The following is a 15408-nucleotide window of genomic DNA, read 5'->3' on the forward strand; positions in this document are numbered from 1 at the left end:
TGTTACTATGTTAAATAAGAGTAGTGAGAGCAGACATCTTTCCTAGTTCCTGATCTTAGGAAGAAAGCATTCAGTGTTTCACCATTAAGTATGATGTAATTTGTAGGTTATTGCAGATGTTCTTTATCAAGTTGGGAAAGTTCCTTTCTCTTTCTACTTTACTGAGAGTTGTTATGATGAGTGAATGTTGAATTTTTTCAACTGCTTTTTCTGTATCAGTTGATAGGATCATGTGATTTTTCTTCTTTAGCTTGTTGGTAGATTACATTGAACAATTTTTCAAATGTTGAAACAGCCTTGCATCCCTGGAATACACACCCCTTGGTCATGGTGTTTAATTCTCTATATATGGCTGGATTCTATTTGCTTACATTTTGTTAACAATTTATATGTGTATATTCACAAAGGATATTGGTCTATAGTTTCTTTTTTTGTACTACCTTTGCCTGGTTTTGGGTATCAGGGTCATACTGGCTTCATAAAATGAATTGAAAAGTACTCCTTCCTTTTCTATTTTCTACAACAGATTATGTAGAATTGATTTTAATTCTTCTTTATATGCTTGGTGAAATTCTTCAGTAAAACCATCTGGTGTTATACACTTTATATTCATAATTTGACTTGATCATCATAACAACCTTGCAAAGAAGGCATTTTACAGATATGGAACTTAAGGCTCAGCAAAATGAAGTGACTCACCCGAGATGTAGACATCTTCTGATCCCAAGTCCACTGTCATTTCCACTATACCACAGTTCCCAAGTTAGTCCAGGCAGAGTTTCCAGGCATTTGCCATCTCTTTAGGAAACAAGGAAAGAGAACAATCTTAACCTGCTCCTGGCCACTTTTGTTAGCTGGATGCCAGTTTCTTTCTTGCCTGACGTTCCATTCAAGTCAGAGGATAATAAGGCAACTCACAAACTGCAAAGTATAAAACCTAGTACTACTAGCACAATGATAAAGTTCCAGTTTAAAAGATTGGTGGGAGAGAGGGGGTGGAGCCAGATGACCAAATAGAAACCTCCAGAGATCGTCCCTGCGCATGAACACCAAATTCAACAACTATCCACCCAAGCAACCACCTTCAAAAGAACCAAAAATCAGGTGAGTGATCATACTACCTGGTTTTACCAATATATTAATAACAAGGAAAGAGGCGCTGAAGAGGGCAGAAGAGACAGTCTGGCGTTGCCTACGCCACACCTCCCCATCCCCCTGGCAGTGCTGCACCAGCACCCCCAGTGGAGAGAGGATCTGCTTGCTTGGGGGAGGGAGAGTGCGATGATTGCAAGACTTTGCACTGAAACTCGGGGCCGACCTGGCACAGGGGAACACAGCACAGGGCAGAATCCTGCCAGTACCCACAGAGGGAGCATTTAGACCAACCTGGCCACAGAGAAATCCTCCACCCCAAAACTTGAGTTCCGGCTAGCCCTACCGGGGGCTGACAAAAAGCAGCCTGGGGTCTGGACTAGATTCGTAAGGCAGTCGGGCCACAAAGGCCACAGTCCTTGGGCAAGTCCTGCGGCTGTGCTGGCTCAGAGCCAGTGGACTTGGGGTGCACGTGACCCAGTGAGACACCAGTGGTGATGGCCAAGCCAGTGCCTGTGTCACTACCCACCCCTCCGCCCTGCCCCATTCCTAACTCCAGGCAGTGCAGCTCAGGGACTCTTCTTCCACTTGGGGAAAGGAAAGGGAAAAGTTCAGAGGACTTTGTTTTGTAACTTGGGTACCAGCTCGGCCACAGTAAAATAAAGTACCAAGCAGAGTCCTGAAGCCCCTGAGTCCAGGCCTTAGTTCCTGGAGGGCATTTCTGGACCCACCCTGGACCAGAAGGAAACATGCTGCCCTGAAGGGAAGGATCCAGTCCTGGCAGGATTCACCATCTGCTGACTAAAGAGCCCTTGGGCTTTGAATAAACATCAGAGGTAGCCAGGCAACAGTCACCACTGGCTTTGGGTGAAACTCTGCTGGCTGCAGGTGTGACCTGGCGCCGGTGGCCATAAGGGAGATCCACATCACTCCTCCCCCAACTCCAGCAGCCCAGCACAGAGAATGAGGGAAGAGAGTGAGAGACTTTGCCTGGTAATCCAGGGACCCAAGTTCACCAAGGTGGGACCAACAGGAGTCTGCAAGAGTCATAGCTTTATTGGGCTTGGAACACCCCAGTGCTGATATGGCTGCAGTGACCAAAGACTTAAATGACAACACTCAGTTCCTTTTGAATATCTGGGAAGCCTTTTCAAGGAGGATGGATTCAAACAAGCCTAGACTGTGAAGATTAAAATAAAATTAAAATGCCTAACTCTTCAATGCTCAGACACAGTGAATATCCACAAGCATCAAGAACACCCAGGAAAACATGACCTCACCAAACAAACTAAATAAGGTACCAGTGACCAATCCTGGAGCAATGGAGATATGTGACCTTTCAGACAAAGAATTCAAAATGGCTACCGTGAACAAGCTCAATGAACTTCAAGACAACACAGAGAAGGAATTCAGAAGCCTATCAGAGAACCATAACAAGAAGATTGAAATAATAAAAAAAAAAATCAAGCAGAAATTTTGCAGCTTAAGAAATTAATTGACGAACTGAGAAATGCATCAGAGTCTCACAATAGCAGAATTGACCAAGCAGAAAAGAGAATTAGTGAGCTTGAAGACAGGCTATTTGAAAATACAGTCAGCAAAGGAAAATGAAAAAAGAATGAAGCACACCTACAAGATCTAGAAAATAGCCTCAAAAGGGCAAATCTAAGAATTATTAGCCATAAAGGAGAGGTAGAGAGGGAGATTGGGTAGAAAGTTTATTCAAAGAAGAAATAACCGAGAACTTTTTCAAACCTAGAGAAATATATTCATATTCGGATACAAGAAGGTCATAGAACACCAAGCAGATTTAACTCACGCTACCTCAGGGCATTTAATAATCAAGCTCCCAAAGGTCACAGATAAAGAAAAGGTCCTAAGGGAAGCAAGAAAAAAATAACATGTAAAGGAGCTCTGATACATCTGACAGAGACTTCTCAGTGGAAACCTTACAGGTCAGGAGGGAGTGACATGATGTATTCAAAGTGCTTAAGGAAAAAAAGAACCCTTAACCCTAGAATATTATATCCTACAAAAATATCCCTCAAACATGAAGAAGAAATAAAGACTTTCCCAGAGAGACAAAAGCTGAGGGATTTCGTCAACACCAGACTTTTCCTACAAGAAATGCTAAAAGAAATTCTTCAGTCTGAAAGAAAAGGATGTTAATACACAATAAATCATCTGAAAGTACACAAATCACTGGTAACAGTAAGTACACAAATACACAATATTCTATCACTGTAATTATGGTGTATAAACCACTTATATCTTGAGTTGGAAGACTAAAAGACAAACCTATCAAAAATAATAGCAACAACTTTTTGAGAGATAGATAGTATAAAAAAGATGGATGGGAACAGTAAAAACTTAAAAAGCAAGGGGGGAATGGAGTTAAAGGGTAGAATTTCTGTTAAATTTCTCTTTGCCTGTTTATTTGTTAGTTTGTTAGCAGAGTGGTCATATGCTTCAAATAATTGGTTATATTAGGTCATAAAATATGAAATGTCCGATTTCAAATCAGAAGTATAGCTTATTATATCTCAAACCAGAAGCAGTGAAATTAATCAAAGTATGTGCCTAAACTATTGACACAGTTTTGCCATCTTAATGGTAGCTTGTTTATGCCAGCAGCAAAGAAGCCTGGAGAGTCAGTGGTGATGAATCATGAAAGGTGTTTTCCACAGCTTCTTGAGAATTGAATATTTTTCCTTGCAAGAAGTGGTCCAAAGCCTGGAAAAAGTGGTAGAAAGGAGAGAGGTGCAAGGTCTGGTGAATATGGTGGATGACAGAGAGTTTCCAAGTCCAGCCTCTGTAATTTGAGCAGTGTTGTTTGTGCAACATGTGGTCGAGCTTGTCTTGCAAGAGGATTGACCTGTCTCTATTGACCAATCTCAGCTGCTTAATCACAGGCACCCTCATCATTTCGTCCAATTGGTTGCAGTAGACATCCACTGTAATCGACTGACCCGGTTTCATGAAGCCGTAATGGATAATACCAGTGCTGGACCACCAAACAGACACCATTAGCTTTTTTTGATGAATATTTTGTTTTGGACTGTGTTTTGGCACTTTGTCTTTAGCCAACTCTTGTGTCAAATGCTTGCGATTTTCAAAAAGAATCCATTTTTCATCACACGTAACAATACAGTGTAGAAATGGTTTACCTTTATGTTGTGACAGCAAAGAAAGGCAAGCTTCCAGACGATGTCTCTTCTGACGCTTGTTTAATTCACGTGGAACCCATCTATCCAGCTTCTTTACCTTGCCGATTTGTTTCAGATGGTCCAATATTGTTGGAATAGTAACTTCAAACCTTGCTGCTAATTCATACATAGGTCGAGATGTATTCCCTTCTACTACAGCTTTCAGCTTATCATTATCCACCTTGGTCTCAGGTCACTAACATGGCTCATTTTCAAGATTAAAATCACCAGAATGGAACTTCTCAGACCATTGATGGTACTGTGCATTCATTAGCCACATCCTTCCCAAATACTTCTTTGATATTTTGAACTATCTGTGCTACATTGCTTCCGTGATGGAACTCATATTGGAAAATAACACAAATTTTTTACTTATCCATGGTTTCACAAAAATTGCTCTGAAAAAATGTGAAAGATAATCACAAGCCAAAACATGCATTTGAAAGGCTGAGGATGTACCTTCACAATAAAAATAAAACAAGAAGTGTCAAAGTGAAATGTCAGAGATATCAACTGTCAAACTTAGTACTTAAGGAAATCAGACATTTCATACTTAACATCCTAAATAAAATGTTTTTTGTGAGTCTCATGGTAACCTCAAATCAAGAAACCTACAACAGATACACAAAAAATAAAAAGCAAGAAACTGAAACACACTACCAGAGAAAATCACTTTTAACAAAGGAAGACAGGAAGGAAGAAAGAGAAGACCACAAAACAACCAGATATCAAATTATAACATGGCAGTAGTTAAGTCCTTATCTATTGATAATAACATTGAATGTGAATGGACTCAACTCTCCAATCAAAAGACATAGAGTGGCTGAATGGATAAAAAAACAAGAGCCAACCATATGTTGCCTGCAAGAAACATACTTCACCTATAAAGACTGAAAATAAAGGGATGGAAAAGGATATTCCATGCAAATGAAAACCAAAAAAGAGCAAGAGTAAATATACTTCTATCAGATAAAATAGATTGCAAGACAAAAACTGTAAAAAGAGACAAAGAAAGTCATTATATAATGATAAAGGATTCAATTCAGCAAGAGAATGTAACAATTCTAGCAAATGAGGAGGCTGGGAAAAGAAAAAAAATGCAGAATGTTAAATCCCAACCCCAGAGATTCTGATTCAGTAACTCTGGCACAGGGCCTAGGGGTCTACATTTTAATAACCTACCCTTGGTGATTCTGATGCAACTAGTCCACGGAACATGTACTGACGAAATAGCAATCTCTGCGATAAAGAGACACTCCTTGGCCTGGCTTTCAGGGCCCTCTGCAGTTTGATTTCAACTTACTTAGCCAACAGCACCCCTCCCTCACCCTCACCCCACATCTCAACCATAGTAGTTGAGACTAAACCAGTTGGTTAGCATCGTACAGTTCCTGGGTATTTGCTGGAACTCCTGTCTCTGCTTGGAAAGCTCTCTCTCTCTTTGTCTATTGAAGCCCTACCTTCCCTCAAGGCCAGACGAATGGTATATCCCCTCCAAGAAGCCATTCTCAACTTACCCAGGCAAAGTTAACCTCTCCTGTCCCTTTTTCTCCTTGCCCTAGTATCTCAACTATAGCGCAGAATTGTCCAAACTATAGATTGCCACCCATTAGCAGGTTGTGACCAGATTTTTATTTGAATTTATGATTACTAGAATATAATACACTAGAAGATATCCATGTGTGATACTGTAGTAAGGGCATTGTAAAATAAATTTATTTCAGTTAAATATGCATATGTATGTTTTGTGTTATGATATAAAATGTATTTCTTGTGGGTGGCAGTACAATAACAACAGTGAGAGCCACTGCTATAGCGCTCATCCAATTTGCCTCTCATGAGAGCCAACAGTATAGGCTTCTGTTTCCCTTTATTGTGAACCTTTGGGGAATAATAAATAAAGTCATCTTTACCCCCATATCGCTAACTCCATCATGGTGTTTTGTGCTCGGTAAACATTTACTGAGTTGAACTGCACTGCCCGACCACAATCGTAACTCTTCTGGGTTAAACTATTTCAGATTGTCTTTTTCAGGGCTTAGGGTTGGGGCTGTTCCTTTCAGAAACTGCTTCTATGTGAGGCAGTGAACTCTGGGGCATTGCCAGGGGAAGGGGATCCTCATCTTGGCCTGAAGAAAAGGGTGATCACTAAGGCAATGAGGTTCCTTGGCACAGTGAATTTCCCCTGGAAATCCGGGAGTGTGGTCTCAGGAATGGAGTGGACGGCTCAGTGGAGGCACACCCTAGAGGGCAAGATTAGGGTCCAGCAGCTACCTGAGCTTTCTAGGTGTGAGCACTTATGGAGCATCCAGTGCCCAGTAAACAAGTCACTTTGCTGGGTGCTTTCAAGCCAAAGAAATCTTCAGCATGGGTGATAGACTGGGCCACATTTGGAACACAAATGTATTTTCTGAAGCCCACACAGTGGTTCAAAAGGCAACATCAAGGTTGTTTGACCTACAAGCAGCTGAATGCAAATCCTCTTATGTCCAGCTTGCTTCTCACATGCGTGCATGTTAACCGCGCATCTCCATTAGCTGTGAGTTTGGGACCTCTTATCTACGGCAAAGGCCCTGCCTTTGAAGAACCCACAGTACAGAAGAGGAGTTGGGACATAAACTTCCAGAAACAGTTTTCGGGTCCCTTGGACTGGATGCAGGGCAATAAGGCCAGAGGTGGAGAATGTCAGGCAGGGCAGGCATGTGGGACGTGAGGCAGAGCTGGGCTTTGGATGCAGTGCTCGGGTAAGTGGAGAGTAAGGAGAAGGTACTTTTTGGAGGACAAGGGGAGTAAGGGAGGCCTGGCTCACTGCAGCAGAGAGTCCGTGACAGCCAAGGGCCAGATGTAAATGCTCCTGAGGAAGACTGGGGTGTGAAGGGCCACGAGAAGGGAAGAGGGGCTGTGGAGTTTATCCAAATATCAGATGAGTTTTGCTACAAGGCCTTTAACTTGGTCCCCAAATAAGACTTGAAAACAAGCAACGTAATATTACTCTTTTAAAAAGCAAACGTGACACACCTATTAGAATGGCTAAAATCCCCAGACTCAAATGCTGGCGAGGATTTGGAGCAGCAGGAACTCTCATTCCCTGCTGGTGGGAATGCCAACTGGCACGGCCACTTTGGAAGACAGTTTGTCAGTTTCTTACAAAGCTAAACATATTCTTACCGTACAATCCATATGGCTCCTAGGTATTTACTGAACTGAATTGAAAATTTACGTCTACACAAAACCTGCATATGAATGTTATATCATCTTTATTTATAATCACTAAAAACTGGATGCAACCAAGATGTCCCTCAGTAGATGAATGCATAAACGAACTGAAATACTTCCAGACAGTGGAATATTATTCAGTGATAAAAAGAAATGAGCTGTCAGTCCATGTAAAATACGAGGAACTTTAAATGCATACCACTTAATGAAAGAAGCCAGTTGGAAGAGGCTACATACTAGTACGATTCCAACTATATGGCATTTTGGAAAAGGCAAATCTACAGAAATAGTAAAAAGATCAGTAGTTGGCAGGGGTTGGGAGGAAGCGGAGGGATGAATGGGCAGAGGATAGTGGATTTTTAGGGCAGTGAACTATAATGATGGATTCATGTCACACATTTGTCAAAATCCATAGAAGTGTACAGCACAAAGAGTGAGTCTTAATGTAAACTGTGGACTATTATTAATCATGTGTTAGTATTGATCATCAACTGTAACAAATGTGCCATACTTGTGCAAGATTATTAATATAATGGGGGAAACTGCGTGTTGGGGGGGGTAAAAATGTGCGTGGGGGAGAAGCTGAGTATATGGAACTCCATGTACAATCTGTTCAACTATTCTATAAATCTAAAACAGTGCTAAAATTAGCCTATTAATTTTTTTAAATCTAAGAGATTTCACATTGAAAAAAAAAAAAAAGCAGCAAGTGTGGTGAGAATTCTAAGTGTTAAGAGAGCTAGCAAATTAATCCTGGAAACTTGCTTGTGAACTATACAACCAGCCTTGCTGCTTAGGCTTTTGTTGACTTACAGATTCCCTCACTGTAAAATCCATGGCAAATTTCCTCTTCAGGACAAGCTCAGCCCCTGTTGGGTTTGTACAATGAACCCCCTGGGACGGCGGGGGGGGCGGGGTTCATGTTGGAAGGCTGCATTAATTTAGCTGTAATCAAATAGCGCCATATTCAAGAAACATCTATTAGGTATACTTAAAAATGTACATTATTTTGTAAAAATCTAACTACTGTGTACATGGTAATTCCAAAAAATGAAAACTATTTCTTAATTTTAAAGTTAACTAATGTTCTGTGTCTGCTTTTTGTTGGAAAGCATGTGAACATTGGTTGCAGCATGGAGGTCCACAGTTTCAGTTGATCATCTACATAAGTATTAGCCATTTGTGACTTCAAGGGCATCTTGATTTGGGTTAGGTGGGAGAATGTAGATTCACAGCAATAAGTGGTTGAAAAGCAAGAAAACATTTTTTAGGCATGTGGCCTAAAGGTGTGAGTATTCTACTGCATTTTTTTGTATTTCAATTGGATCGTTCTAGCATCAAACGATGACTTCAAACTCATCTACTGGCAGGGTGTGGTGACTCACGCCTGTAATCCTAGCATTCTGGGAGGCCAAGAGGAGAGGATCATTTGAGGTCAGGAGTTCGAGACCAGCCTCAGCAAGAGCAAGACACTGTCTCTACTAAAAATAGAAAGAAATTAGCTGGGCGACTAAAAGTAGAAAAAAAAAATTAGCCATGCGTGGTGGCGAATGCCTGTAGTCCCAGCTACTCAGGAGGCTGAGGCAGGAGGATTGTTTGAGCCCAGGAGTTTGAGGTTGCTGTGAGCTGGGCTGATGCCACTGCACTCTAGCCTGGGCAACGGAGCGAGACTCTGTCTCAAAAAAATAAAAAATAAAATGTCATCTACTGAGAGTGCAATCAATTCCATCTGTAGTTCTTTAGGTGCCTTGGTGATATCAACTAGGTGAGGCTAAAATGCAAATTTTAGTGTGATTTCATGATTCTCAAAGTCAGTGAACGTTCGCTGTATTCTCCAATTAATAGTCTATAACAGCTGTGTATTCTTCAAATGATTCACATATATCATCCTGTTCATCAGTGACCTTTGCTAACTGGGGAAAATGTTCACCCAAAATTTCCTTTTGAAGAAGTGTTTCGAAAAGAGATATTAATAGTTTTTTGAAATGCTTGGATTTTTTGGCCACATATAATATATAGATTTAGTTTTACCTTGCAAAGAAATATTCAAGTAATTTTGATTTGACATATCACACAGAAATACTGCATTCTATAGAGATCTTCTTTCAATAATTCACATTGCTGTTCTTCATAACATTTAACTATTTGTTCTCGCAGAGATAAAATTTTGGCCAACACCTGTCCCTGCGATGGTCAACACACTTCAGGCTGATACGGCATATCCACACTGAATACCTCATCCTTCAACTTTAGCATGTTACAAAACTGTTGCTGTCATGTTGCATTTGCATGAATATAGTTAACAGTACTCACAACTTGTTGCAAGGTGTCACTTAAAATAGTAGCTTTAGCATAGAGATTTTGCTGATGCAAGACACGATGAAAAGAAATGAGAACATCTGGATCTGAGTACTTTTTTTATCTGTGCAATAAACCCTTCATGTTTTCCTGTCATGGAAGGTGCACCATCTGTACACACACACTCACTAAATTTGCCAAATTCAGTCCTACTTCACATTTATCTTGAAAGTTGTTGAACATATCTATCCCGTGTTCTGTTCCCAAGAGTGCCCAAAGTGAGCAACTCTTTGTAGCGAAGAAAATCTTCTGTTATGACCTGAATGAAGTGTAAAACCTGCATTGAGTCAGTAGTATCAGCTGATTTATCCAAAGTGATTGAATAATATTTATTTTCCTTTTGAAGTATTGCATGAAGTTGTTCTGTGAAGTTGAAGGCTAATTCATGCTGCCAGTCAGTTATGCTTCTCCTTGAAAGAGGCAGTTGCTTGCACTTCCTACAACTCCAACAATGCATTCTTTCACAATTTCTACATCACTGAATGGCTTCCTTTTTTCCCAGTATATAAGCTACTTTGTAAGTTGCTTCAGTGGCATTATTTCCAGGTCTTATTGCTTCTTGAAAGAATTGTCTTTGCTTTTGCTTTTCATCTTTTAATTTCTGCAATACAACCTTTCATGCCCCTCCCTCTAGTTTAAAATATTTGTGGTCGTTATGAGTGTTAAAATGCTGATGAGCATTGAATTTCTTTAATGTTGACATTGCAGCATCACAAAGCAAGCAAATCATTTTATCTTTAGCAGAAACAAGATAATATTTCAATTCCCAATCCTCATTTAAAAATCTATTTTCTTCAGTTTTCTCTGGTCTTCTTTAACAGGATGGGCTGTTAAGCAGACAGAATTCAATACATTGTCAAGCGGTGCAACTATTCACAAATTCCACTTCAAAGAGAAACACAGTGCACCGTTGTCAAAGGCTGGTAACAGACTGGCATACTCGACCCCCATAAACTCTCACCAACCAGCCTCGTGCTGTAGTGGCGCTAGTCCGGCAGGGGACGTTAGAACTAAATCATGAACTATGCAGCAACATCAATTTAGCCCTTATGGCTTACAAATGTTCTAATGGTGCCAGTCAATCTGGGAGGATTATTTTGTTGAAACTTATTTTATTCTTTGGTATTTTAAATATGTTCATTTACAAAATAAAATAAAAATATAAAAGATGAACAAAAATGTGTAAATAGAATTAAAAGGATTTGTTCTGTAAAATTTGGATTCAATCAAAAGGCCCAACTTAAGGACCTAGAAGGTCACATGTGGCCTTAAGGCCGCAGGTTCCCCACACCTGCCTTAGGAAGGAAGATAGAAGTAGACTTTTCAGCCCCTTCCTAGTGTGCTGAACTTTATCACGATAATGAAATTGGGCTTGTCTGATACATTTGGAAAAGCAACATCGCTTTTCTTCCAAAAGGAAAAAAGGTTTTTCTGTAGTCAAAGTTTTTTCTCAACCAGCTGTAATGTTGGTGGTCTTCTGTGTTGATTGCCAATTCTCCATAATTATGCGCACAGCCCTTTAAATTTGTTTGGGTGGTTTTTCTCTCCTGAATAATTAGGGGAAGCAATCAGCACATCTTTCATATTATAAGGAGTCTTTTTTTTTAAAAAAAACAAAACATTCCTCCTCATTGGAATTTCTGCAAGTGACAATAGGGGTAAATTCCAATCTGTACCTCTAATGGCTGCTAATGAGGTGCTTGTTTTAAACGCCTCTGAGCTACAGAAAGGACCCACAGAGGACCTTTAAAACGGGATTAATCCCCCTGAGTTCTAAATCCTTTCGTGCTGAAATCTGGTTCCTTAGCCTTTTGAATCACCAATGTTCGCTTTGAAAGTTGACACTTTCTATTTAAATGGCAAGAAAGATGGGAAATAAACCTTAGCATTACAGAGCTGAACATATTGATTTCAATTATCACCTTTAATCCACACTTTCCCTCTTTATAATGTGTGGGTTTCTTCTCTTCATCAGAAAGAGCCAGAGATTATCTGCACAAGACTGGAAGGTTTATTGTGATTGGTGGGATTGTCTCCCCTGTCCACGACTCCTACGGAAAACAGGTGGGTTCCTTCCTTCGCCCCTCTCCTCCTTCACCCCCTCCCTGGCCTGAGAGCTCCTCCAGCGTAAAATTGCCCCACTGCCCTCTCTGCTAAGATTCCTGGAAAGACAAAATGCCCTTGATCAGGCGTCCGTCCTGCCTCCCATCTCAGGACCACAGTCAGACCTGAGTGGGTGGGTGCTGGAGCAGCAGCTGGGTGAACCCACTGCTCACAGCGCCAGGCTGGTCGGAACTCATTGACAGGAGCAGGCACGCCCACTCCATCCGGCTTGGTCTGATGGACGCCAGATTGGCGGCTGGCTATGGGTTGAGCTGCACTGGGCAAGTGTTTCTGGGGATTTTAGGAGAAAATGGCCTATGCCTCTTATAATCTAATTTAAAATTCATTTCCCTGCCCCTCCCTCCCTGCCACAGGTCCCGGGAAATCTAGGAGTTCTACCAGACATTCCCCCTTTCTCCCACAGATGCAAGTTGGTGGGCCCCCGGGGAAGTCACCTAACCAGCCAGACTGAGCCATAAGACAAGGCAACATTTGCTGAGTTAAGTCTCATCTCTGTGCAGGGCACACGGGCTGCTTCCTAGATGGAGGCTCATCTGTCGACCCCGTTGGGGTGGTGCACGCTGCACACCCTCCGTGCTTTTGCTCTCCCTCTGTCACTCCACGCCGGTCTGTGTGGCAGATGGACAAGCGAAGGGGTCACATCCCTCATTCCCTCCCACCACAGAAAACTGGCTGCACTTTTCTATTGGGCTGGCTTGGGATGGTGTTCTGGGGCTTGAGGGGAACAGAGGGAGTCTCCCAATGATTGCTCTGTCACTTCCCAGGGCCTGGTGTCGAGCCGGCACCGTCTCATCATGTGTCAGCTGGCGGTCCAGAATTCCGATTGGATCAGGTAGGGCTGGCCTGGTGACACCCGGGACAGGTGGTCCTGGGACTCATGGCGCAGTGGGGGTGGGGGGTTGGCGAGGTGGGCAGAAGAAGAGTCCCAACAGTGATTTGGACCTCAAAAAGTTTGGGGGGAATGTTCTCCCAGTGTGAGCAATAATTAGGTAGACCTCCAGGGGTGGCCCAACTGATAACTTTATTTTTGAACCAAACTATGGGGCCCATGATATTAAAGAAGGAGCTTTAAGTGTTTCATCTGCTTTGGCACCTTTGGGTCCTGGAGTGATCCTTAGAGCTTCCAGAAACATCACTGGGTTTTGGATGAGGCATGGCCAGAAAATCTGGAATGCCTCCCACTCTCATTCCCACTAACGTCCATTAACCTTCACTACCCTTCAGGGAATGTCCCCGGGCCTCAGCAATTTTCCGTTCCCCAAGCTCAGGCTCTCTGAGGGCCCCACACGGACTCCGGACAGCGGCACAGCGTGGGGCCTGGAAGCCCTACCCTTTTCAGCAGCCAAAGTCTTACCCAGCGGGTCCCTCTCCTGCTCACTGCCTTTCTGGTCAGAAAGTGCAGCTAAGATGGCAGCCCCCCCACCCCCCACCATCAGCTGAGCTTGCAGTGTAATTAAAGCAAGCTTCCGCTAATTATGCTAATTATGCTCCCCAAAGTTCCTACCATTATAATTTGCATTAGAAGATGATGTTTTGAAAAAATAATGGCACACCATTTGTGCTGTAATTTCTCCCTGTGGAAAAATAAGCAGCACCTAGAGGCTTCCATGAAAGGGGAGAAGTGTTGGGAAGCTGACCTCAGAATGAGGGACACAGAGAGTCAGGCCCGGAAGAGACAGGGTGGCGGGGGTGGGAGTGGGGAAGGGAGGGGGAGGGAAGGGACGATAGTAATCAAACAGGGCTCCGTGCCATTTGTGTGCGGTGATGTGTGTGAGAAGCACATGCCCTTTACAGACCTCCTCACCCTCCTCAAGACAAAGGTTAGGTAGAGAGACAGCCGCTTTTTCTTAGGTGAGAAACAGGCCTGGAGAAGTCGAGGGCTTTGAGCAACGGTATGTGGGTGGTCGAGTCAGGATGAAAACGAGGCCACTTAATGTTGTGACTCCCGATCGCCTGGGGAAAGTGGGGTCCAGTGGGGAAAATCACTGAGCAGGAGGCTGTTACTGCTTGGATGTGCTTAGAAGATTCTAGAATAACTCCCTCATTCATTCAACAAATATTTACTGAGTGCCCGCCACCCGCCCCGTGCTGTTCTAAGCACTTGGAAAATCATAATTCTCAGAAGTGAGATCACTGGGGATGTCTAAGAGCTCGCACCAGAGATGGGGTCGGCTGTGGCAGGGCCCCCAGCACGGGGATCTGCTTTAGCCAGGTCAAGTGTCTGCGTCTCTAGGTACATGTGCACACCTGGGGCGGGGAGGGGGCGGTCAGGGATTTGGGAGGAGCCAGCTCAGAGCAAGCTGACTGTCTAAGGTAGTTTTCAGCTAGTGAGATCTCATCTCTGGGAACCTTAGGTGTATGTATGCGTGTGTTGGGGCGGGGAGGGGGGAGGTAGATAGGGAATGCTTGACTGCTAAGAAAATATTTGAGAAATATCCCGATTTAGCAGCTCATTAAACGACAATTAAGCCCAAATGCTGCATCAGTCTGGGGAGGGATCCTTGCTCAGTTTGAGGCCGAGTGTGCGGCGGGGGAGCTGGCCAGTGTGTGGGCTCGTCTGCACGCCTGGCCGCCACGCCCACAAGGCACCCCACGCACAGGGAGGCAGACAGGGCTGATTCTCCAGGGCTGGCAACCTGGCAGGGACAACCTCAGCCCCTGGCTCATTTAATCCTTGTCGCAATCCTAGAGCGCCCAGAGGAGAATTTCTATTCGCTGGTAAGAATAAGAGCAAGACACTGTCCTAATCACTATACGTGTAAAACCTACGGAGCCTTTCTAACAAAACCATAAGATAGTCACTGCTGTTGTTCACATTTTACACACGGGGAACTGAGGCACTGAGAAGTCGTGTAACTTTCCCAAAGTCACACAACTGGAAAGCGCTGGGGCTGGGATTAAACCCAGGCAGACTGGCACCAGCATCTGTCCTTATAAATGCACGCATGTTCCTCTCATTTCGAAGAGGAGGAGATTGAGGCTCAGAAAAGCGTTCCATGCCCGGGGTTTTATCTGATTTGTGATCTCAGCTCAGGGAACGGCCAGGTCTGCCAAGCTCCCTGGGCTACGGTCTTATGCAGGAGACAGTAAGGAAGGAGCATGGGAATGGAAACCAAGGGAAACTTCTCTCTGATGATGTTAGGGTGGACCCCTGGGAGTGCTACCAGGACACCTGGCAGACGACCTGCAGTGTGTTGGAACACCATCGGGACCTCATGAAGGTGAGCTGGGCCGTGTGGCTGAGGGGAGAGTGAACCGCTAGGGTGCAGGGGAGGGGCTGAGCCCGCAGAAGCCCGGCAGGGTGGCGAGAGGGTGCTGCTGGCCTTCCGCCCGGGCCCAGCCTGCTCTTTCTCTGCCAGCTGTGGGAGAGACCAGCCCATGAACGGCACAAAGGAGGGCCGTGAATTAGGAA

At 43.5% G+C, this 15408-nt stretch overlaps 1 protein-coding gene across 1 annotated transcript in view; it reads left to right on the top strand.

Moving 5' to 3' along the window:
- The window catches only part of NMNAT2 (nicotinamide nucleotide adenylyltransferase 2), a 175445-nt gene that overhangs the window by 133374 nt on the left and 26663 nt on the right, over positions 1 to 15408 (top strand). The window contains exons 2-4 of the mRNA XM_012639977.1: positions 11848 to 11936; positions 12761 to 12828; positions 15139 to 15217. Of these exons, the coding sequence (XP_012495431.1) occupies positions 11848 to 11936; positions 12761 to 12828; positions 15139 to 15217 (236 nt within the window). The remainder of the gene's footprint in view (positions 1 to 11847; positions 11937 to 12760; positions 12829 to 15138; positions 15218 to 15408) is intronic.

Source organism: Propithecus coquereli, unplaced genomic scaffold, assembly GCF_000956105.1.
Source record: "Propithecus coquereli isolate 6110/MARCELLA unplaced genomic scaffold, Pcoq_1.0 Scaffold146, whole genome shotgun sequence".
In the NCBI taxonomy this organism is placed as follows: Eukaryota; Metazoa; Chordata; class Mammalia; order Primates; family Indriidae; genus Propithecus; species Propithecus coquereli.